The sequence below is a fragment of the Vanellus vanellus genome, assembly GCF_965231255.1.
Source record: "Vanellus vanellus genome assembly, chromosome: 3".
In the NCBI taxonomy this organism is placed as follows: domain Eukaryota; kingdom Metazoa; phylum Chordata; class Aves; order Charadriiformes; family Charadriidae; genus Vanellus; species Vanellus vanellus.
Window position 1 is genome coordinate 90,513,893 of NC_138907.1, and position 23,128 is coordinate 90,537,020.

At 36.3% G+C, this 23,128-nt stretch overlaps 1 protein-coding gene across 1 annotated transcript in view; it reads right to left on the minus strand.

Annotated features, from left to right (window-relative positions):
* Positions 1–23,128, minus strand: part of DOP1A (DOP1 leucine zipper like protein A) — a 70,264-nt gene that overhangs the window by 29,713 nt on the left and 17,423 nt on the right. Inside the window, exons 5-16 of the mRNA XM_082481502.1 lie at positions 21,687–21,876; positions 21,067–21,165; positions 19,836–19,935; positions 17,908–18,017; positions 15,313–15,421; positions 13,528–13,648; positions 12,675–12,794; positions 9,735–9,849; positions 8,631–8,864; positions 4,855–5,479; positions 1,723–1,997; positions 984–1,136 (exon numbers count right to left, since the gene is read on the minus strand). Coding sequence (XP_082337628.1) covers positions 984–1,136; positions 1,723–1,997; positions 4,855–5,479; positions 8,631–8,864; positions 9,735–9,849; positions 12,675–12,794; positions 13,528–13,648; positions 15,313–15,421; positions 17,908–18,017; positions 19,836–19,935; positions 21,067–21,165; positions 21,687–21,876 — 2,251 coding nt within the window. The remainder of the gene's footprint in view (positions 1–983; positions 1,137–1,722; positions 1,998–4,854; positions 5,480–8,630; positions 8,865–9,734; positions 9,850–12,674; positions 12,795–13,527; positions 13,649–15,312; positions 15,422–17,907; positions 18,018–19,835; positions 19,936–21,066; positions 21,166–21,686; positions 21,877–23,128) is intronic.

Sequence of the window (23,128 nt, forward strand, 5' to 3'; positions counted from 1 at the left end):
CTTACATTTACATTAACTCTTACAAAAAGAGGCAGAATCAGATAATACATAAGTGGTCAGAAAGACAAAAAAAAAAAACAAACAACCCAAATTCACTGCTGCTTAAAAGAGAAAGGGAACTAAGGCTGAAGCAGCAAATTAGTAATATCAAATGCAGCGGACTCATAAGGATGTGTCTCACAGAAAGGGAAAGGAATTGAAAACAGATCTCAAACTGTAAAAAACAGAGACACAAAGAGAAAGACACGAAGGACATATCAGCTGAGAGGGAGAGAGAAAAGAGAAAAAAGGATCTAAAGATAAAAGGGACCACACATGACTGTTTCAAGAAAGACGCAATCCAACCCCACCATCAAGAAAAGCAACAGAGATGTAACAATGACAACTTGACTGTTGCTCCTTCTCCACGTTCTGGGGAAGAAAGGAAGCAGAAAGTCTAGATGCTGTATTAGTACAAATTATTAGACAAGATGCAAGAATTAGTTGAAACAGGAGGGAGCACACCAGAAGACTGAACTACAGTTGGTTAAGACACAGCAAAAGAAAGTGTGCTTAAATTTGATGGTGCTGTACGTGGAAAGAAGAACAATTAGGACAACTGGAATGGAATGCAGAAAATCTATATTCAATTACTACCATTACAAACACTTTTCATAGATTTGTGAAACACCAAGACGTCATGAAAATAGGGCTCAACTACTACAAACATAAGGTTAAGGTTTCTTGTGAGTGGGAATACAGGAAAGAGGGAGGCAGTGTCAGAGGGTGGACAAATCTGATGTTCTGTATGCAAGATAACAGTATTTTTAATATTTGAAACAATTAGTGTAAGGCAACATTTTTTCGATACTGAAGTTACTTATGCCCTCCTCTGAGGCACCAAGTCCTTTTTCTAAATATATTTCTACAGTTAGAAACGTATACTTAAGTCATATTTTAGTAAATAAATATTTTAGTAAATAGTAAATATACGAACAACTTGCCTTGTCTCTGTGAGTCAGCTGCTGACTAATAACATCTTCACAAATGCTAGAAGATGGAACAAGGTTGTGCAGCTGGTAGAAGAGCTCCACACTCTTCTGATGATGCTGTGGAGTTCCATCACCCAACTGGTCCCAAAGAGTTAAAGCTATATGCTTTGTACATGAAAATAAAAGTTGCAAGAGAGACAAGTGAGTGAGTATCATGCCTTGTTTTGCTCTTGACTACGTTGAGCTCTATGCAGTTGAAACACTGCAATAACTTACTACATAAAAATTCCTGTTAGGAGTCAGGACTCACAGGCACCTCCAGAAAAAAAGTTGTGTTAAAATATAATGAACTACGTAATATACCCTGTTGCTGATTATCTTTTGTAGATGATTTCTTACATAAATTACACAAATGCAGAGACTGTAGTTTACCAAAGTCCTACACTACGCATATCTCGGTTTCATACCTTTGCTAATTAATGATACTATTAAATCAGGTTTTATCTACGATTTAAAAACATTCATTCAAACAATGATTTTCACCCAAGCAGTCAGTAAGACAATCACAGTGGGAAAGCTTACTATGTGTTTTCACTTGGAGTCTAACACAGGTTATTACAACTGTTATCAAAATACTCAGCAAGAAAATTATGTTTACTACACTAAGGATGATAAAGTAGCCAAGACTGACAGTCATCATCAGCCAGAAAAAGAAGTCTAAAGAAAACATCAGCGAGATACTGCATTTTACCTTGAAGAAATCTGTCTTTTCAGCCATGTATCTCAGATTGCCTTGAGTAAGAGGAGGTCTGATGACCACTGCCACTCTTCCCTGGTTAGGGCTAAGAGGTTGAGCAGTTTCCACACTGTTCAGATTTTCTCCAGTGACGAGAGCAACTGATTGAGTCAATCCAACCAAGTCCATCACAAGGGAAATAGTAACACCCTGAACACTGAAATCACTTGCTTGCTTGCAAGCATTCATTAAAGTCTGTAGCCACAGTGGAGGCTGTACTTGTTCACAGTCTGAAATAAAAATCACAGATGATACATCCATTTAACAATTTCAAATGTTATAAATTTTTCCTCTTATAGCCCATTACTATACGTACAATTGTCCTTTGTTGTTCATATTTCAATCTGCCTGTTGCACAGGTTTAGAAAAATGTAATGTATGCAGGAGAAAGATACTTCTTGATGTATCTCTATCTTTTAAATAAGCTAATTAAGAATGCAATACACTATCACTTCAAACATTAAGTAACCAAAAATAAATAGGAAAATATGAACAAGGAAGAGAAAAATAAATTTTATGGAATTGCATCCAGATGATTTCATGCTTTAGACATAACTGGACTTCTATGAGTTTCCACATCCTTTCATTCATTTTCCTCCTTCAGGAAATTCTTGACCAGCAATCAAGTCTTAACGTTGCAGTTTGTAATCCAGAATAACTCCATAGTATTTTTTATAGATATAAAAATATTATATATATTTTATATTATATAGGTATTACAAAATATATATATACAGATTTATTTATTTTTATGCATAGAAACTAAGTTTAAACGGACAAAAATATAGAGATTTTCCTGGCAACACTTTAAAAGTAAAAGTACCTGTGAAAATTGACAGTTTAGGTGATAAAAACTTGATCCTATTAAATCATACTCTACTTTCACCGTAGGCGATTGTTTTCCCCTTCTTACCATCCCCTGACTTAATGCCATGCACTGGCCTGACAATGCAAGCGTCTTTCTCTGATGTTCACGCTCAATTCTCCAAGCAAATAACAAACCCTTCTATTTTACAGGAACCAAAGTAATTTTTCTTAAAACTTCAAAAGGACTCTATTGGTCCTGTTCCTAAAATAGGCAAATGCTTCTAGAATCAGACAGAAGCGAAGAAGTGTTTTTTAATAGGCACAAACAGAGCATCTATTTAGAATTAAGAGAAGGAAGATGCAATTTCTAATTTATATCCACAATAGTTAATTTTGCAATGTAAATTAGAGCCTAAATATACCTTACAATTCCACATAATGTTCTCGAGTTTACATATATAAACATTATTCTAAGCTTGACTCAGTTCCCTTTTTAATTTCTTCAATTAAAAATAGCACTCATTTATCTGAGAAATTAAGCCTACAGCAAAATTTAAGCACAATTATGTTCTATCAATACCAGATTAATTTGGCTCCTTCAAATAAACTGACTGATGACTCTCACCATTGATTAGAGGCAATTGAGTCACATCACTAATGCAACCCATCACAAACATGTTCCATATTTAGGAACCCTTCAATAAAAACAGCCTCTTCAGCAGTAGGAAAACATATCAATAGATGAAGAAAAGGCTGGTGTGAATTATGGTAACTACCTTCTCCCATTCTCCATTCTGTGTTCCACCAGCATTCCCTGTTACAGGAAGCAGGATTCCTGGGACAGCTATGCAGCCCCATTCCCATCACTATTCCCATCTGCCCTGCCATTCCGTACAACAGATGTTTACATCTGAAACAAAATCCTTCCCCTTGATTCCAACCACTTACAATTTATGCTTAGTTCTCAAAGTCACACTATTTATTAGACTGCAAATGCAACATCACAAACGGGAAGTTCAGATGATGAAAGAAAGAGCAAAACCAAAACATTTCACAAAGTGAAAAGGATTCTTCGAATCTCTGCCTTCATGCGAAGCACATACTACTCAAGCTCTACAGGCTTTCTGCTTTAGAGTAGGCAGCATTCCTTTTAGCATTGCATTACCCTTAATTAATGAACAGCTGTAACCAAGTTGCCTTCAACTGACATAAATATTTGATACCTCTGGACCTTGAAGTCAGACACGCCCTGCTCCTGGTTATATAGTGAAGTCATACACAACACATCTTAAAGAACACAGGAATAGAAGAAGCAAATCATGTTAAATTAACATGCTTGTTTCCAAAAGCCAAAAAGCTATTCGTCTCCAAGCAGTGCCCACTGCTTAGTCTCAATAGATTTTGAAAGTTGTGGATAAGAACAAAAAACTGCAACCATGAAGTTCCCTAGAAAGAATAAAATCACAGAGGACAACTGTGACAGCAGTCAAAATTATTGTAACTATTTCTTACACGCTACAAGTATATCCAGCATGATACCATTTTAAGGCAGCAACTCTCAAGCTACAGATCAGAAGTGGAACCAAAATTGAAGACTTCACAAACTTTACAAAGGATTGTCTATCTAAAATGTCACATTTTACAGTAATACACAACTGTCAACATTTTAATCACATTTCTGTATTTCAGTGTTCACCTATCTGTGAACACATTCATATTTCACAACCCCCACCATTTTTCTTTTCTTTTCTAATGCAACTGTAGCTAGAATTGTTTGCAAGAACTGTTCCTTTAATAGTAGCTAAGTAAAAATAATTAATTTCCTATCTGGTATGATTTATATTGGACAGAAGCTTATAATTTCCATGTATTGCACAAAGTGATCAATGTGCACATCAATCCAAAATAAGCTAAAAACATAGTTGATGTCAGCTGTGGCTATTACAAAATATGACAAAGAAAAAATTGTGGATCCATACAGTACAGGAACATCTGAAAATCTAGACTCTACTCTCAGGCTTTAGTTTGCATAATTTATATTTGTCACCCCAATATTAATTAGTGTCAAATCCCATGCCAGCAATATTCTTAAAATCCCTGAAAAAATAGTTTCTTTTCCAAAAAACAAGCCAATTGATACAGAAGGAAACTTACATTTCTGAAAGGAACAGCAAACAGCAATACACACAAAGCACGAACACTATTACTTTATTTGGGGGGGTGGGGGGGCGGGTGGGGATAAAGGAAAAAAAAGAAAAAAAAAAAAAGAATGCATCTTACCAACTTCAGGCTTCCCAGGATGTAATTCTGAAGTACGGTTTCCTTCAGCAATGTAAACGGGAAAGCTGGAACATTCAAGATACAGCTGACAAGCAGCAATAAAGGCAGGAAGGTATTCTTTTGGTGTTTTTTTCTTGTTTGTTTTCTTCACCTTAGCATCAACTTGTGGTTCTCGGTCCCATTTTGTGGTCTGTCCTTGCTCTCTAGTGGGGTCTACTGGAAGCTCTGCCCCTAAGGGCTGAGACAAGGAATTACTCTGAATGATATACAGGTTGATAAATCTGGTTAAAAACTGCTGGACATACTCCAAACAGCACTGCATTGCAGTCTTTTGGATAGTTTTCCCACTTCGAGTTGCTGTCCCCTGCATCATTATGGAAGGAGGCTGCACAATGGTTTCCTCAGATCCCACAGTTGAGGCTGTCTCAGTCTCTGAGGATGTGCTACCAATAATAGGAATGCCAGGCGCACTGTGACCTTCATTCAGTGCTCGATCAATGTCATCAGTTGTATCTGCCTGGTATTGTACAAACTCAGTGAATCCACTTTCTGATGATCGACTGCTTGGAGGATTTTCACTATCTTCAAATACATCATTAGGATTTTCAAGTGAAACTGATGGCACCTGAGTGAGATAAAAGTTTAATGATTGTTCAAAATAGGTTAATTAGGTACTAGTGAGAAAATATGTATTTGCTTCTCCTTGAAAGCAACAATTTTATTCCACAGTTTTAAATCTATTCATATAAATACATTTTATGCAAAATGATGTTTGGTGTTTCAGTAAGCTTGCCAGACCAAGCTAACGATAAAAATCCCCACCATTGCTTATCAAGTAAAATACTTCAAATATTATTGCTTTTAACATTTTATTCATATAATAATCATGTCTATTTTTTGACAGAATGCTGAAATGCATAGGCACAGGTATTATTAATTTATACAGCATCATAAACCAAAATATTCATACATCAAAAGAAAACCCCTCAGTTCCAGTAGGAAGCAGGACATTGAACTATGTCGCTTATGGTCACTTTAGCTAGCAAGATTCTTCTAATACTTTAGATTTTATCATGTTCTACAAAAGGACAAGATATTTATCTGTTAATCAGAAACTGCTGTAGTCATAAAGGAGTAAAAAATGCCTGCAGGCAAAGGAGACAAAGAGATGGCAGCCAAGAAGAATGGGAAGACTTGAGAGATTAGGAAAAAGTATAGACTTCTCTGATCATGCTTTTGAAGTTCCCACTGTAGAAGTACATAATCACACTAGATATTAAGTTACTTTAACCTAATAATTGTCTATATATATTACTGATAAAAGAACCATAACAAAGTTTTGTCTCATTAGGAAGGCAGGATCAGTGTCATTTAACATTACAACTATAAGTTGTCAAAAACACCTTAAAAAGAGTGAACTGTAGAGCTGTAAATTAAGAATAAAATCTTTCATAACCTAAAAAACAATTTTCCCACTTCTGCATTTATACTAACAAAGCTAGCTCAATTTGTCAGTAAAAGTTATGCTCTTTGATTTAAGAATTTGTCTGTTAAATGTGGATGGAATCTTAATTCATAGCTGTATATATGGTACAACTTTAAATAACTAGCATCTTTGCTTTTATAGACCAATCCCAAGATTTGGAAGTTGGGGACATCTTTCAAATACAAAGTTATAATTACATAAGAAGAAATAAACTTTCATTTAATAACTACTAACCATTTGCAACTAGAATGAAAAAAATTCACCTCCTAGAAACAAGAAAAAAGGGTTGCTTCAGCAACAACAGTTCTTCATGACCCATTGTGAGCTTTAATTCCTCATAAGTTCAGAATAGGCAGAAACCTGATGAATGATTTCTACTCAAAAAGAATCCAGAGCGGCTTTCTGCGCTGCTCTAACCCCTTATAGCCTTGTTTGTAACTGGTAGCACGGTCTCTGCTTCCTGGTGAGAATGTGAGGTGAATAGAGTACAACTTGAACAGAAATGCATGGATCAGTGGGAGTAAATGCAGGTAAAGAACATGTCTACATACTTCTCATCTAGCTATCTTTCCAGCAACGGCAGATGATGCCCGAGATCCAACAGGCCCAGAAATTGCCTTGTTGTCTGACAGCCTAATCACTAGCTGTATTAAATACAGAATTTGAGCATAATCTAAAAATCTGAATAACTTTTTAATGAATAATAAAAACCAGAGATTTCATTATATAAGGTAAATTACATCTTGCTTTACCAGAGATGGAGTAAAAATTAAAATTTTTTTGGAAATAGCTTTCACTGTCTTCTGCGTTAATATGTACTAAAAAGCTTGGAAAGACATAAAGGGTGACCCTGTCTTATAAAAGACATCAGAAACATGGTAATTAATTTCACTGTCTCTCTTTAACAGAAGCCATGGCTACGTGTAAGTCTGTTGTAATTGAAAGATAAAGGCTGTTGAAGGTTCAAAGGGCAACATTATTCAATTAAAACAGTCTTTAAAAAAAAAAAAAAAAAAAAAAAAGAAAAAGCAGAAGAACAAAACCAGGCGGGTATCAGCTGGCTAGAAAGAATAAGAATAGGATCCTGATAAAAAGATGTTGGAGTCCTAATGGACAATGTGAACACGAGCCAGCAGTAGAGCCTTCCAATGAAGAAGGCCAACCAAAGAAAAGTATAGCCAGCCAGTCAAGGGAAGTGATTAGGCCCCTCTGCTCAGCAGTTTTAAGACCACATCTGGAATACTGTGCCCAAGTTTGCACTCATTAGTACAAAACAAACATTGATGCACTGAGTAAGTCCAGTGGAGGGCCACCACAGGAGCACCTGACACAGAAGGAAAGCTCAGAGTTGGATTTGCTTAGTCTTAAAAAAAAGAATGCTAAAGAGTTGTAGAGGGTGAGAAGGTGTCTTCATTGCAGTCTGTGACTTCCCATTAGGTAGTTGAAAAGATGGAGGCATGCTCAGAAATCCACAGTGAGAACAAGTGGCAACGAACACAAGCTGCAACAGTAGAAATTCTGATTAAATAACACAGTGCAAACAAACAAGCTGTACAGAGAAGTTGTGGAATGTTCATCCTTGGAGATATACAAAACTAAGCTGGATATGAACCTGAGTGATCTGACGTAGCTTTAAATTTTAAGCTTTGAAATCAGCCCTGCTTTGAGCAGTGACCTGCAACTGTCACTTTCAAACTAAATTATTCTATGATGTTCCTCTAGTTTCTTCAGCTGGAGAACAAGGATTTTGGGGCACGTCACTTAACGTACCATACAGAGCCATGGTTGAGTAGACCAAACTAGACGATGTTAAAAGAGAAAGAGTTGCTGGCTGGTTTTGCTTCTATTTCTTTATTAAATGATTCTAAGAACTTAACATTGACAGTAAAATAACTGATGGGTGTTAATCTGATGTACATAAATTGAGTGAGAGGAGAATTTACATATGCCTGATAAGTAACCAAAATGGAGAATGCTTTTGAGTCCAGTTATTCTACATTATCAGACTACTGAAGTGCATTACAACTTCAAGTCTTTGTTGATTATTTCATTCTTAGGACCCGATTCTGAAGTGATTTACACATTTATAATATTAAATCTAGATAAAAACCCTTATGAATCAAGGCCTTTTACCACAATGCAGTGCACAATTATAATTTCTTTTGATGATCCAGGTTTCACACACATTGTTGTATATTAAACTAAGTCAAATCAAAGACTCGTAGGTGGCTCAGCACAGACTTAGCCCTCTTTTCCTTTTTACACAGTACTGCAAAACATAATCAGTTACCTTTTTATTTTCCCATTCTTTGATGGAGCTGCTGTGTCCACTAGGAAGTTGCAGGATACCATCTGTACCAGCAGCTAGCAATGGAGGTTGAACCTTACTAAGGATCTTTGAGCAGAGTCTGAGAGAATCAGTAAGCTCGGACAAGTGCAAAGTATGAAGATGGCTCGTCAATGCAGAAATCATCCTGAGCAACAGCTGAGGCAAGTGTTCTGTCTGTATTTCAATGTAAGTCTCCTAACAAAGTAAAAGTAAAACTCATTAATTGTAATGCTAAATTCAGCCTGAAAGTTATCTTCTATAACAGTGGTACCTATCATTTGCTTAACTGTGTTCTTAGACATACAGAACATGGAAAAAGGAAAATTAATATCTTAATATCCAAGAAATACATGCTTTACTTAAAGTTTACAAAATTAACTTTACAGTTGGATAACCAATAAACAGAAATCTATTTAGCTCTTTTGCAGAATTTTACATCTTGTTCATTACAGAACAAACACATTACAAAAGATAACTATGAGGCTAAAGAATGCTACTACTATTATTTTAATAACCTTAATATAAAAGTTTAAGAATGAAAGATAAACAAATTATTGAAAACTAAAGGGAAAACAGGCTGATTGCCATACCTGACACAGCACTCTCATACTTCTAGTAGGCTTTGAAATGAGAAAGCAAAGAATTGAGGAAAGACAGGTATAGAAAAAACAGTTCCAACAGTCTTTGCTACATTAAGCAATGCCAACAGAAAGAGAAGATATATCATATTATGATATTTAAGAGAGCCTTAAAAGAAAGTTGCACATCTCAACTAGCATATCAAACTACAAAAGATTATACTTGTAATGAATACAGTGTAGTATTAGAGAAAAGAAATCAAGGACAGACAAAAATTTTCAGGTGTAAGCATCACAAAACACACTTTGGTTATATCCAGCCAGTCTATCAAGAATCATATAACGAACCCAAAACTTCTTCTAAAGGTGTCCACCAATTTATGGGAATATATTTTCAGGAAAAACAATTAATAAAGCAGATACAGTTTTTCTGTAGACTATAAATATACAGAATCCCAGTATTAGCAACAAATAAAGCAATTCTTACCAAAGAAACTATATCCAACAAAAAATCCACTAACAAGCAGAAATTTGTCAGGGGTAACTCAGATTGCTCACTACCACCTCCAGGCCCAGTTTGAAGTCTGGCATGTAATGTCCTCCTGCAAAATTCAAATATGGTTTCACGACATTTTTCCCCCCTCACCCTTACATTGACCATGTTTCCGTAACTTAATGCAGAACTGTACACATCAGGGAAAATCTCTATAAACAAGTAAGCAACTTCTCATTTTACTGTTAAGAAGCTCATTTGGCCCCACTGCATGCTTTCAGAAAAAGCAGCAACCAGCCTTTCCCTGTAAACCAGTCTTCATTCACAAAATAGGAAATTCAGGCTACAGAAAATTGCATTTGTGACTCCACTATATACAGCAATATTTATTAGTATGAGCATGGGCACCAATAATAGAATTAAGGGATAGTGTTACTGGAAGCACAGTAACTTGGAAGAGATCTAAACCCAAGGCATTAAGCACTTAAGATAAAGACAACCAAAAGTGACATAAAAGGCCTGTGAAGCTTTAAAGCTCTGCAAGAGGAAAACAAAACAAGCTCTTCTAAATGTTCACTTTAACTTCAGCTGACTGCATTGTTTTACTATTGACAGGAATTCATAAGCTGATGAGTTTTATTTCTGAGTGAATTAAGACGGAACACAAATTCCCTTGTGAAATCATGTTGCAATGTGACAACGTTATAAGCAAAGGATATGAACAAAAGAATAATATTTCATTTCTCCAATTCATTTATTCTGCTGGGGGTGGTGGTGAGGGCAGCGTCACATTTTCAGCAATAGTTAGTTACACTAACCCTTTCCCTCTGTTTTGGAAGGGTTCATGAACATATATGCCAGGACTGATAAAATGATTTATTTGAAATAAAAAAGCATTACAGAAACCAAGTCTGAAACAGTGACAGTAAGTATTTATCAAAAGATTTAAAAATATTTAAAAAAAAAAAAATCAATATTTCAAATGTAGGTTACTGACAGAATGCAATTTAAAAGTAGCACCCTACTTAACCTAGACCTCCATTGGGTTACTGTATCTCTCTAACAACAGATAACTGTTCATAAAACTAGAACCTGTTTTACAGTTCTGCGAAATGGTCCCTTTGTCTAAGTCATAATATAAACTCTTTTTCACAGTCTATGCTCCCACCTAAGAAGTTTTACCATTTCATAAATTACTCACAGATTTGTTAAACTGTAATACCTCATAAAGGATTACTTGAGTTCAACTCACTGAGCCCCTTATCAAACATAGCTTTGAGAGAAGGCTTAACAGCAATGAGTGATACTTAGATAGAAGAAAACACTAGACATAAAACCCCTTATTTTTAATTTTTAGTGGGGGAAAACTATTAGAAAAAGCTTAAGAAATTCAGAGGGATATCTATATCACTTTAAAAGTAATAACTGTGATTTAACAGACTAGATGATATAAAGATAAGCAGTTGATTTCAAACCGTGAATTTAAGTTATGTTTCACTTAATGGTGTATCTTTTAAAACAGGAAGACAATAACTTACATAACACAGCAGCTCCTGCAGGAAAAAAAAACATTCTCTAGATTCCATTTATTTATTAATAAGACGATTTGGTATCCATGCTTACAGTAACATCTACTTATACATAGAGAAATTCTCATCTGCTTGTTAGTTGGTTGTAGACTGCTTTTTTACTTTAGCAGTTCAGTCCAATACACAAAAATTAAGTCACAGACATGTTGGAAGGGATTTCATCTAGTCCAATGTCTCACACTGAGCAGACTGTTAACACCACAAGATAAATTCATATGCAGTTTTGTCTAGCAGAGTCCTGGAAATCTCTCAAAGAAGCTCCACAGCCTTCCTGGGAACCTGTTCCACTGTTCCTAGCAAAGCTTTCCCAAAAGTCCAACCTGAACCCCTGAGTCAACAGTTGTTGTTGCTGTCTCTTGTCTTACTGTCAGCCATTACCAAAAGTATGGCTTTGTCAAGTTTGTAAATGGCCTTCAGGAAGTCATAGGCTGCTATTCGAGCCCGCTCTTTGCCAAGCTAAACCAAACTCACCTACTTCAACCTCCCAGGCAGAGTCCTATGACTCTGACAATCTTAGCAGTCCTCTACTAGAGTCTCTTCAGTTTTTCAACACTTGTCCTTAAGCGGAGTGCCCAAAGCTGGACACAATATTCTACATGTGACCTTAGAAACACTAAGTGAAAGGAAAAATAACTTCCTTTCCCCTGCTGACCACACTCCCCTAATGTAGCTCAAGACAGTTTTCTTTACTTATGAGCACACTGTTGGCTCATAGACAACTTATGTCCAAATACAGTGTCCAAATACATTATGATCCTATTCCATAAGTAACAAAAAAGTCTACAATTTTCATTTGAAATCTCTACATCATCTATCCCTTGCCACAGCAATAACCCCCAGTCCCCTGTGGTCCCTTGGTCCCCCTGCCTCCCATTAATATTTTCAGTTGTCCCTTATTTACTATGTCACTCCCGTAGCATCTTGCCATGTACAGGATTCCCACACTTTTTCTTCCCTAAAAGAGCGGGGCAAAAGATAACACATTCCACAAGTCACTTTTGGTAAAGCTGATGGGTTTGCAAGATGCCCAATGAGTAATCCTGTACTGGACAGACAGAACAAAACAAACTAGCTTTGAGATCACTCTGGAGTCTTCCCTTCAGCAGAAGTGCTAATTCTATCCCTTGATTTTACCCAGACACTGAGCTTGTGAGAACTCACATTGCTGAGACCACCAATCACATTTGATTGAAATTGGCCAAAAGATCAAAGTTAAAGGGATGGGGAAGAAAAAGACTTACAGACTAAATGATCACATTAGAATAACTTCTTTGAAGGAAAAAAGCTTATAAAACCAAAGTCAACTTCAAGTTTACACATACAGAGATTAAGTATTATAACTTACCTACAACATTCTTCAAACCAACGAGCAATGTAATCCCACATATAATAAGGCTCAAAGGAATTAAAGAGAAGGTTGGCAGTTTTAATCAATTCTGCTGTTTTCTTGTTTTCTCTCAGTTTGCTGAAAAAAAATAAAAAGAACATTTTATATTTTTACACTTAATTTTCAAGTTATGTGACTACACATCACCATGAGTTTACCCATTGCCAGTTAACACTGATAATTTATCCTCCCCTCATCCCTACAGTGGTTGTTGCTTTAGGGCTCAGTATATTGGCAGGCTCCTCATATCAACATCTTTGCACAGTTCCTAGGTTTCTCCTCTATCCTTTCTTTAGTATTTGTCTTCGAACCACATTTTTAATATCCCATGATCATTCCTACAGTTGTCCCCCCCGAGGTTTTAACTTCCCTCTTCTCTCCACCTTTTAAGATATTCAACTCAAAATCTTGAAATTCTTTTTATCCCCCAGTCTAGCTGTCTTATATCACTCTTCATTTTTACTCTACAAGAAAGCTCATCAGTCGACTTTACATCTTTGTTCTTAAAAAAAAAAAAAAAAAAAAGAATGCCACTACTAATTATACCATTGACATACTGACTTCCAGCCGTATCAAGCAGGCATTTTTGTTATGGATAAAGAATAAAACATGCTCTAAATATTTTTAATAAAATAAAAATAATAAAGCTATAGCCCTTCAGACATTCCATTGAACACAGAAGTTGCAATTAAAGTCAATGGATCCTGTACCATGAAGAAAGCAGATCACAGTCCCATGGGCTTCACAGTCATGGTTTCAGCAACAAAAAGATATATTATTTAATACCAAACACATTCTGTTCATTATTCACCTGCTTAGCTGTGTGTGATCTTTGTTGAAGGAAGGTTCTGCTTGAAGCTCCAGTTCTGCTTTGCACTGTGTATATAATGTTCGAAACACTTCAATCAATACATCCTCTAGGATGGCAGGGCCTAGGGAGAAATACCAGCAATCAGTCTTATGCATCATAGCACTGCTAACAGTCCACATCTGAAAACTATCCAAATCATTAGCTAGCTTTATTCACTGAAGCCATAAAATTCCTTCTGTTCAACTTCATAAGCTACCTCAATTTCAGAAGTTTTATTTTGCATTCCAGAAATACACAGGCAACTGTGATGCCTGGGAGTAAACAAACCACAAGTGGAGTTCTTTTTCCATACAATGTATGTACAATGACTGCTAGATACAAACACATCCAGTTCAAAAGCTATGCAGTCACATTGGTATAGCCCATGTTCAAGCCAACACACCCTCTTTGAGGGATTATTAGTACAGCTCAGTAACATGTAACTACATGGATTCCTGGTCTAAGATAGCTTTCAACCAAACAGTTTCCAATGCCCACCCATAAGCTAGCTGATGCCGCTATCATACAGAAAATATACTCAAATATTTAAATGCAAATAAAAGGTAAAATATTTTGAGCATCTTATTTCCTTTTAATTTGTGGCAGGTTTTCTTTAATTCTGGATATAGTCTGCAGTATACTTTTTGAAATGGTGCCTCCTTCAGATTTGAGCTAAACATCGAGTTTGAAGAAAAAAAAAAAAAAACAACTCATTTTGAAAGGAGTTCACAAAGTGATCCTGCTTGAAATATCCTTTGTTTTTTCATGCTTTCTCCTAGCCTCATTGAGCTGTCGTGCTGAGTTAAGCGGAAATCCTATTAGCTTCTTCTACCTCAGTTTGCTAAAAGAATCCTCATAGCTCTGCTTACTTCATGAAATCTTAACGTACCCATTGCCTGTGAAAATTTAAACTGACCCCCAGAAATCACTAATTACCAGGAAGATGACAAATTCTCGTCAGGTATTTTGTTCTTTGAGGTCTGTCTTAACCACTTCCTTTCAAGTTGTACTCTTTTATTGTTGTATTTTAACACTTTTATTATCCTGCCCCCAAATCTTACGATAGACTTCAAAAATTATTTTGATTTTTTCAGTCACCTCCAAAACTGTTATTCCAATGAAAAAGGCAAGATATCCACCACTTCACTGCAGTAAATACTTTTGCCTCATCTACTTTTGTCCCACAGTCCTCTGCACTCACCATCTAAAAAGTACATTTAAACACTTTAAACAGGGAAAAGGAACGTTAAAAAAAAAAACCAACACAAACAAAAAACCACAAAACCAACCAAAACCCAACCAAACCACCCACAAAAAAAAACCCAACCCAAAATACTTGCTTCCTCCAGATAAATTCTTCTGAAAAAAAAACAACTGTTTTTTTGTTAATATCTCTTATCTCTGTGTGTATATTAGAAGAATAGATTATTCCCAAAAGCAACAGCTGAGATTTAAAATAGTGAAAGTCATTACTTAATTAAAGAAATGGAAAAGAGCCAATCTGCAGTTCTTCAAACACACAGTCAGTTCTCTCTATGACTTTAACTCACTATTTCCTGTGTTGAAAGTAGAAGAAATTACATTTGATAAAAGGTAAATCTAATGAATACACTAAATTATTAGGTTGGAAGAACTAAGAAATCCAGCTAAGCTGCCGCTACTAAGAATACAGCTTTTTCAATTTGACCAACAAGAGAGAAAAACAAGTTACAGATTAGAAGAAATATGAAGTGATATGAAAATTACCTAGTTCAGGCTTATCCAGCAAACTGATAAGAATACGAAAAGGCTTTAAGTCTTGCATTAACGTGCTTTCTTCTCCATGCCCATTAACTTGCAATATTCCAACCATTGCCTGCAAAGAGCAAAAGGATATAATGAAAACAAAACCAAAAAACCCACCAGTTTTGAAAGAAAGATGCAATAAAAGCTGCATATAAAGGGAAAAGTCTCAGTACTGGAGACCACTATTTCATCTCATTGCAGTCCAGCCTTCCAGTACCTAAAGGGGGCCTACAGGAGAGAGAGCCTACAGGATGGACTCTATCATGGAGCATAGTGATAGGATGAGGGCTAACAGTTTTAAACTGAAAGAGAGTAGATTTCAAGTAGATATTAAGAGAAAATTCTTTACTGCAAGGGTGGTGAGACACTGGAACAGATTACCCAGAGAAGCTGTGGATGCCCCATCCCTGGAAGTGTTCAAGGCCAGGTTGGATGTGGCTTTGAGCAACCTGGTCTAGTGGAAGGTGTCCCAGCCCATGGCAGGGGGGTTGGAACTAGATCATCTTTAAGGTGCCTTCCAACTCAAACCATTCTATGATTCTATGATAATTCTCTCAACTTTGCCTATGACAATATTTCTGTAGAATAGAACTTGGTAACTTGTATATACTTAAAATCAAAACAAAATATTATAAACAGATACCAACTCAATATTTCATCAGAATAAAAGAGAAGACATGAAAAGTGATGAAGAAATTGTTTGAGAATGTAAGGCATGTAGTTATTAAGGGCTTAATAAACTTCCATCTAGGATATAACCACCTACGCAGCAGAAAACTTTCTTGACTAAGTATACTAGATAGCAACGAGAACTTCAAAACAAATAGGAAAACTGAGTTTCTACGCTGAAGTAGTTTAGGGAATGAGCTGTGGAATTAAAGAAAGCCCAATGAAACTGCCACAGATTTGCTTAGTTTTTCTCTGTGGGGCTAGCTTTGCTGTCCAAGTTGAAACTAGTTTCTTTTACAGCTTCTAAAAAAGGAGGACAAAGAAGAGAAAGAAGAGAGATGAGAAAGAAGAGAGGCAGGAAAACAGTTTCAACCTTGCTATCTGCTATAAACCAAATATTATCAGCCAGTATCCTGAAAGAAAAATCTTCTGTACTTGAATATACCTTTACAAGGTCAGAATTTTCAGTACATTGTATCAATGAATAAGATGGGGGTGGACTGGATAAAAGAACACACAAAGAGGCTGCTAGGGAAGAAGGCAGAAAGGAGCAATGCTTTTGAAGTCTTTCAAAAGACAGCAGATGGATTTAGATGGCATATGCAATTTGTATTATGTAGAGCCAGCCACTGATTTTAATGTCCATAAAAATTTTAAAGCAAAAAACATGCGAATTATCCCCATTACAAAAAAAACGGCCACTCTCCATTCTCCTGTAGCAGTAGTGCCTGCTACCAAAAAAAAAAAAAAAAAAAAAAATAAAATGGACTGTAGCAACTACACTGTTGTTAGTCTTTTGGACATAAAAGCTTTAATGATACTGAATAAGCTAGAAAGATGGACAGATTTAAAAGGAAGACCTATTAACAAATGCCTGAATGGTGATAAAAGCTCACCACATTTCGTATAGATGGGACATGCAAACCTGTATCTTATTCGGGCCTCTCCTCTATGCTTGGATAATTTCTGAATCATCTGCCATGGGAGACAGAAGGGTGACAAGAAAAGGGTGAGAAGCACCAATGAAGTCCTTGGTGCACTGGAAATCTGGAGTCTCTTCCTCATCAATAGAACAGCAGATCTCATTACCTTCAGGTAAAACTGGAAGTGCTAGCACTGTGCTGGATACCAGCTTTAAGTTGTAATGAGCTAAATAGTCTTGTGTCAGCTACTAATATTGGAAGCCCCACTCTCATTCCCATATATAGCATCACAATTCTGACTGAATATAAGAAATATCCTGACCTTATCAATTTGCCTTAATGATAAAGTGTCTTCCAGATTTCAAGATGAGACTCACCGCATCTTGAAAGACATCTGTATACTCTAATTACTGTGAGAGAAGGAGCACAGTTCTTGAGGCTAGGTGATCTCAATCACTTAGCAAGGCTCTAAAGGTCAAATAGTCTGACTGCCAATGGCCAGCAGAAAAAAACGTTCCCCTTTCCTAGCAGGGAGGAAGACCCTTCTTACTTAGACCTTCTGAGTACCATCTGATCAACTTTTTCCGATTCCCAAGACACAGACAAGTTTCTGTATATACAGAAGTAGAAGAGAATCCTCTGGTTCTGTTTTATGAAAGAACAGGTTACAGTGTGCTCGGCTCGGTTCATAATCAAATGTCTTCCGTGTATTTACATTCATCGTGGAAGAGGAGAGAGGGAAATCTAATATTTGTCCAGAACATACTTTTAGTCTAAAGAAATACATTATCCCATGTCTTCATTTTTCCACTGAGAAGGTTTTAGCAGAGTAGGACACGATACCACAAAAAGACAGAAATCACATGGTCACATTGAAATGTCAAGTCAAAAGATAAAGATACAGTAACTTTGATCAGCATCCATTTATGAAGATATATGCCACAATGAAACATCGTATAGCTACCTGGACTAACATCTCCTTAGAGAAAGTGTTGAAATAGTAAGTGGCATGCTCCTCAGGATTGCTATGCCTTGTACTTCTGGGTCCTATAAGGGCACCATTGTTATCAAAACCTTCAAGCAAACAAAAGACAAGGCAAATAAGTATTTATCTCTTAATGGAATATTTTGCCAATGTCTTTAAACTAGAAATCGACACACTAGCACTGATAACTTACCAAGATGACGTCCAAGTAATGTTGGCAAGAGAAAGATAGATGATTTTATAGAGTTTAATACAGGAAACTAAGTGATACTTCCATGCAAGCAGTTTGCACACAAATTACAAACTTTAGTTTTATGCAACATTATTAACCAAATTACTTCTTGTGCAAAATAAACAAATATTCACAAACTTTCTACAAACCACACAGTGCTAGAGTATCTTCAAAAAACCTGTCCCACAAAAGTATTTCAATATTAATGTTATTATGAGAACACAAAATTCAGTATTTTAAATATAAAGAGACGATCATCAAAACACACTGACATGATTAAGGCACTTAGAGAGAATACCAGTCATGTTACACAAAATCAATTTTGTTACTCAAAATGACATGAGGGAGATAGACCTTTGTTTTGTAAGTTTGTATCTTTTACCAAGTAAATTTTTTGTTCTACACAAAAATAGGCTTAAGAAAAAAAAAACAATTAATTTAAAAAACAAAAACAAACCCCAAACAAACAAACAAAAAAAACCACAAAAAGGTGGTCAGGATATCACCCAGTTCCACAGAAGCGTTTTCCACAGTTTTTGTCCTGAAGTGACAAAAATAGAAGGAAAGCCAGAGAAGATGCATGCCCTCCAGCAGCAACTTAAAACAACCACTTTTAACAATGGTTAAGCTAACCTGGATTTAAAGAAACATAACATATTTTTTATGTCTAGAGAGTATTACTAAACCACTCCCAGCTATAAAACAATAGGAAGGAATAGCTAACACTGGAATTAAATAGTGTTATACAGAACATCAGATTCCAGAGAGTATTCCAACACAACCAACCCCCCTCCTCCAATGTTTTATATTAGGAGTAGAGTATCATGATAATATAAAAGCAGAACAGTATCAAAAGAAAAACAAGCAAAAAAGCTATATTGCCAGAAGGTCTGTCCAAATATATAGCAAATGGAGGCACTAGCTGTTCACAAAACAGGACCAGGAACAGTCACTGTAAAACTGTCTTCTGAAGTTATATTATCTTTCAGTGGAGACTATGCTCATGTAATAGCTGTGGAAGAAGGTTCCACAATTAAAAAAGCAGCATGATATTTTAGGCACATAAAATATCTTTTTCAATGACAGCAAAAAGACACATCTAATCCACCAAATGTAGACGAAACATTAGTGCAGTGTTTAATCTGGGAATTATTTTTTCCCTAAATTGGAAAATGTAGGTATGAACGTGACAGTGCATTTCACTGTCTTTCTTTAAAAGATGAGAAATTTGCAAGACAGTGTCTTGAGAAATGATTAACTAAAGAAGCCCAGATTTTTCTCATATTTGTCTTCTAAATCCCTGCAACTTCTACAGCAACAAAACCAATCCCCTCATGCAAAACACTGCTGTTGACTTCATCCCTCCTGTCATAAGTTCAGTTCTCTTTCATGTCCCTTGACTACTTACTTCCTTGCTCCCTTATCAACCTGCCCCTGATGTCTCAACTATTAGCTGGGAAAAATGCAAGAGGTGCTGGGAAGAGTTCTGGGTCGCCTGAGAAGCACATATGTGCTTGCTGGTGAGCTGGGAAGTCAAACAAAAAAAGGTAACAGCAGACCGCAAAACAGTCTTTCCTTCGAGTAGAGAAATCACTTTATGTCTCTCCATTCAGTATCAGTCAGGTATCTCCATTCAGTATTTGTCAGTAAACAATGAAATGAAATACAAACCTACCTAGAAGCCATGCATAAAGCCTTCGGTTGAGTGACATATCCCTGCGCAGTACTACATGAAGGGCTGCTGACAAAATTCGGATCATGTCTGGACGTGTTGCCTGAAGAAGTTAGAAACGTGATTAAATTTAACCATGAAAAGCAACACTTTTTCTATGCTAGCAGCTTAATGTGCACTAAAACTTAGTCAATTTCATGTTTTGACATTTCTGAATTTAGAACAGTACAAGAAAACATAATCTTGCTCTTAGGAAACCAAAATGATTATCATTTGGAACAGACACTTTGTAATAGAATGCACCCTTTATGAACAGCAAAAATACTTGACTCCATTAACAGCTCATGTTTGTTATAAGACACTTCATTTTGCTTATCACACAAAAGCCTTGGAAGCAAAGTCAACTAAAATCCAGTGTAAAAAAAAAAAAAAAAAAATCACTGAAGAATTTTAAATACCTTTCAATCTTTTACTACTTTAAATGTTTGTGTAAGTCTTAATATTAAAAAAAAATATTCTGTATTGATAATCTCAGCCAAACAGAGCACCTGAACAGAGACACTCCAAATACTCCTATAGTAACTGATAAATGTGAACGAACTGCTTCCACAAGCAGGTTCTTTTCACAGGAAAGTGCAGGTTTTCCATAGTTTCTAATAAAGTGAGAATCAGCCTTGTGTAAGTTTTCCTCCAAGAGTAAAATAAATCATGGATCATTTAAAAAACAGAAAGTGACTAACAATAAATGCAGTAAAAAAAAATTACCTAGAAGTCATAAGACTTATCTCCCACTACTGCTAGTACTACTACTCACCCAAAACCAAAAAAACATTTTCAGTTCTCTAGTGTTTGGAACTAGTTATACTAAGAGGATTAACTTTGGCTGCTTTTGAACACTGAGAATTGGAAACTTGCACAGGAACAGATAATTTGTTTTCTCATCAAATTAGAGCAAATTAAAAGCTTCTGCATACGCTAAATACCATAATTTAAGTTGGGTTTGCATTTACAGAAGTTAATTTTAACTTCAAAGTTAACACATCAAGCTAAAAAGCAGAAGGGCAGAGATCATGACATGAAAATAGCCAAACCTATCAGAGAAACTCTTACATGTGCCTCTTGTTCAAGCTTGGAGAAAATCATTAACAAAGACTGACTAAATACTGCTACTGCCTTAAGAAGCAGAGTACATTTAGGAGTTTGCCAATTCATCTCTCTCATGTTAATAACATACCTGGCTCATGTGGAAAGGAAAACAAAAAAGGATAAGGTCCAACGTGCTCCTCTGTACTAAAACACTGGTATCTTGCACTGATGTGCTTACTGCTTCCACCTGAAGTAACAGCAGACCCCCCAAAACAGTTATTTACTGTATTATTTTAAGAAGGTAGATATAAAAGAACACTAACAACATCACAGTTATTTATAAATAGTGATATGTACAAAATGAAGTTTTTTTTAAAAAATGTTGAACAACGAAACTAGAGAAAACAGGAAAATAAAATGTTTCAGCAGTAAGGAAACACATAATCAACACAGGTTCCCTGAACTATGCAAACATTAAGCTTTTGCTTTTTTATATTATCAATGAATATCTTAAGAGACAAAATAATACTCTATAGATTTTTCAAAAAATGCAACAAAACTCAACCACTTTTAACTGAAACCTAAGCAGTTCTGAAACTTTAACTCAGCTTTACAACACTTATCATGCACAAACACATCAGCTTAACCGGAGCTATAATAAACAAACATGCATTTTTATTTCTTCAAAGGCTATGTTCACAGACAGAGAAGTATATTATTATATAAATAAGTAACACCAATGTCTTCGTTGTTCCAACAAAACTTTACCATTAATTCAATGTCACTGCCAATTATGTAGAGTTGATCCTCCATTGAAAGCTTCCTGTTCAAATGGGAGAGGACATAGGTGATCCCAGGCAAGCGAACCGCAGGGCTTGTGAGGAGGCTACCCCAGAGGGCACTGTAGAACGCCGACTGATCCACAGCCGAGGCAACCTTCTCCAACAGCGTGTTCGTTCTGCAGTAAAATCAAGTCAGCTGAATTAAAGCATGTATCACAGCCCTTGCCCCTGCCCCCAGTTTGAATAAATATGAAAATAAATTGCTACAGGAAGGTCAAAACTTTCCTTTGAGAGGCCAAGAGAAGCCCAAGTTATACAGTGAACCTTATAATGCAGCCGGAACAGAATGATCCAATAAGCAAGCCTGTGGGCCAACCTGGCTTGCAAAATGCTTCTGCCTGCCCACAGCTTCTCCTTATGTTCAAAGAGCCAAATAACTTCCTCCTCTGCTACTTAAAGCCAAGTGTTGCTACACAGGTTTCAGAGAGACAGCAGGAAAACACAGCTACTGAAGAAAAGAATCAATCAAATGGCTTTTGCCCTCTCATTCCTTGCACTGAGCACTTTTGGCAATAACAAGGCAATAAAAATATCACAACTCTTTGAGCACGAGCAATCCCTTCCCCCTTCCTCATTTCTTCCCACTCATGTGGCAGTACCTCTACACCCTACAGCAGGCACCAGCAGGCAAGTTGAGTAGCCCTTGTTCCCTGTTGTAGAGATGACAACTACACTTTGTGTATCTACCTAGGCAGAAATAGAAAGAGACAATGTTAAATTGCTCTTCCCATACAAGTCATGAAAATTCTAGTGTCTGAAGTTGGAGGTATCAAGAATGTGTAAGCATGTAAACAATTCCAAGAACTCAAAGCCTTGGAGTGTAACTTCATTCTTTAATGTTAAGATTCTACCCCAGTACCCAGTATAATGGTCAAGATAACTCAACCAGGGTTTAGTCTTGCAGGATAAGAAGAGCTATTACCTCCCAGGCCACTCTGCTAGAAATAGAGTAATAACCTATAAAGACAGGTGGATTATTGTCATTTCCTACATGGGTGGTTTAATGACAATTTAGATAACACAATGAGCAAATCTTAATGATGGAAGCTTTGTTTGTCATCTTAAATTCAGCTCAGGTATGTACTTTAGACCAGGAATAACATGGCAGTACTACCTTAGAGGAAACCCATGGAACAGAAACAAGCAGCATGTTCCTAACATGTCACATATCTCAATCCATAACAAGAATCATTTAGGTTGGAAAAAACCCTTAAGACCATCAAGTCCAACCGCAAATCTAACACTACCAAGTCCACTGCTAAACCATGTCCCTAAGCACCACACCTACTCAACCACTTCCCTGTGCAGCCTGTTCCAACACTTGACAACCCTTTCAGTGAAGAAATTTTTCCTAATAGCCAATCTAAA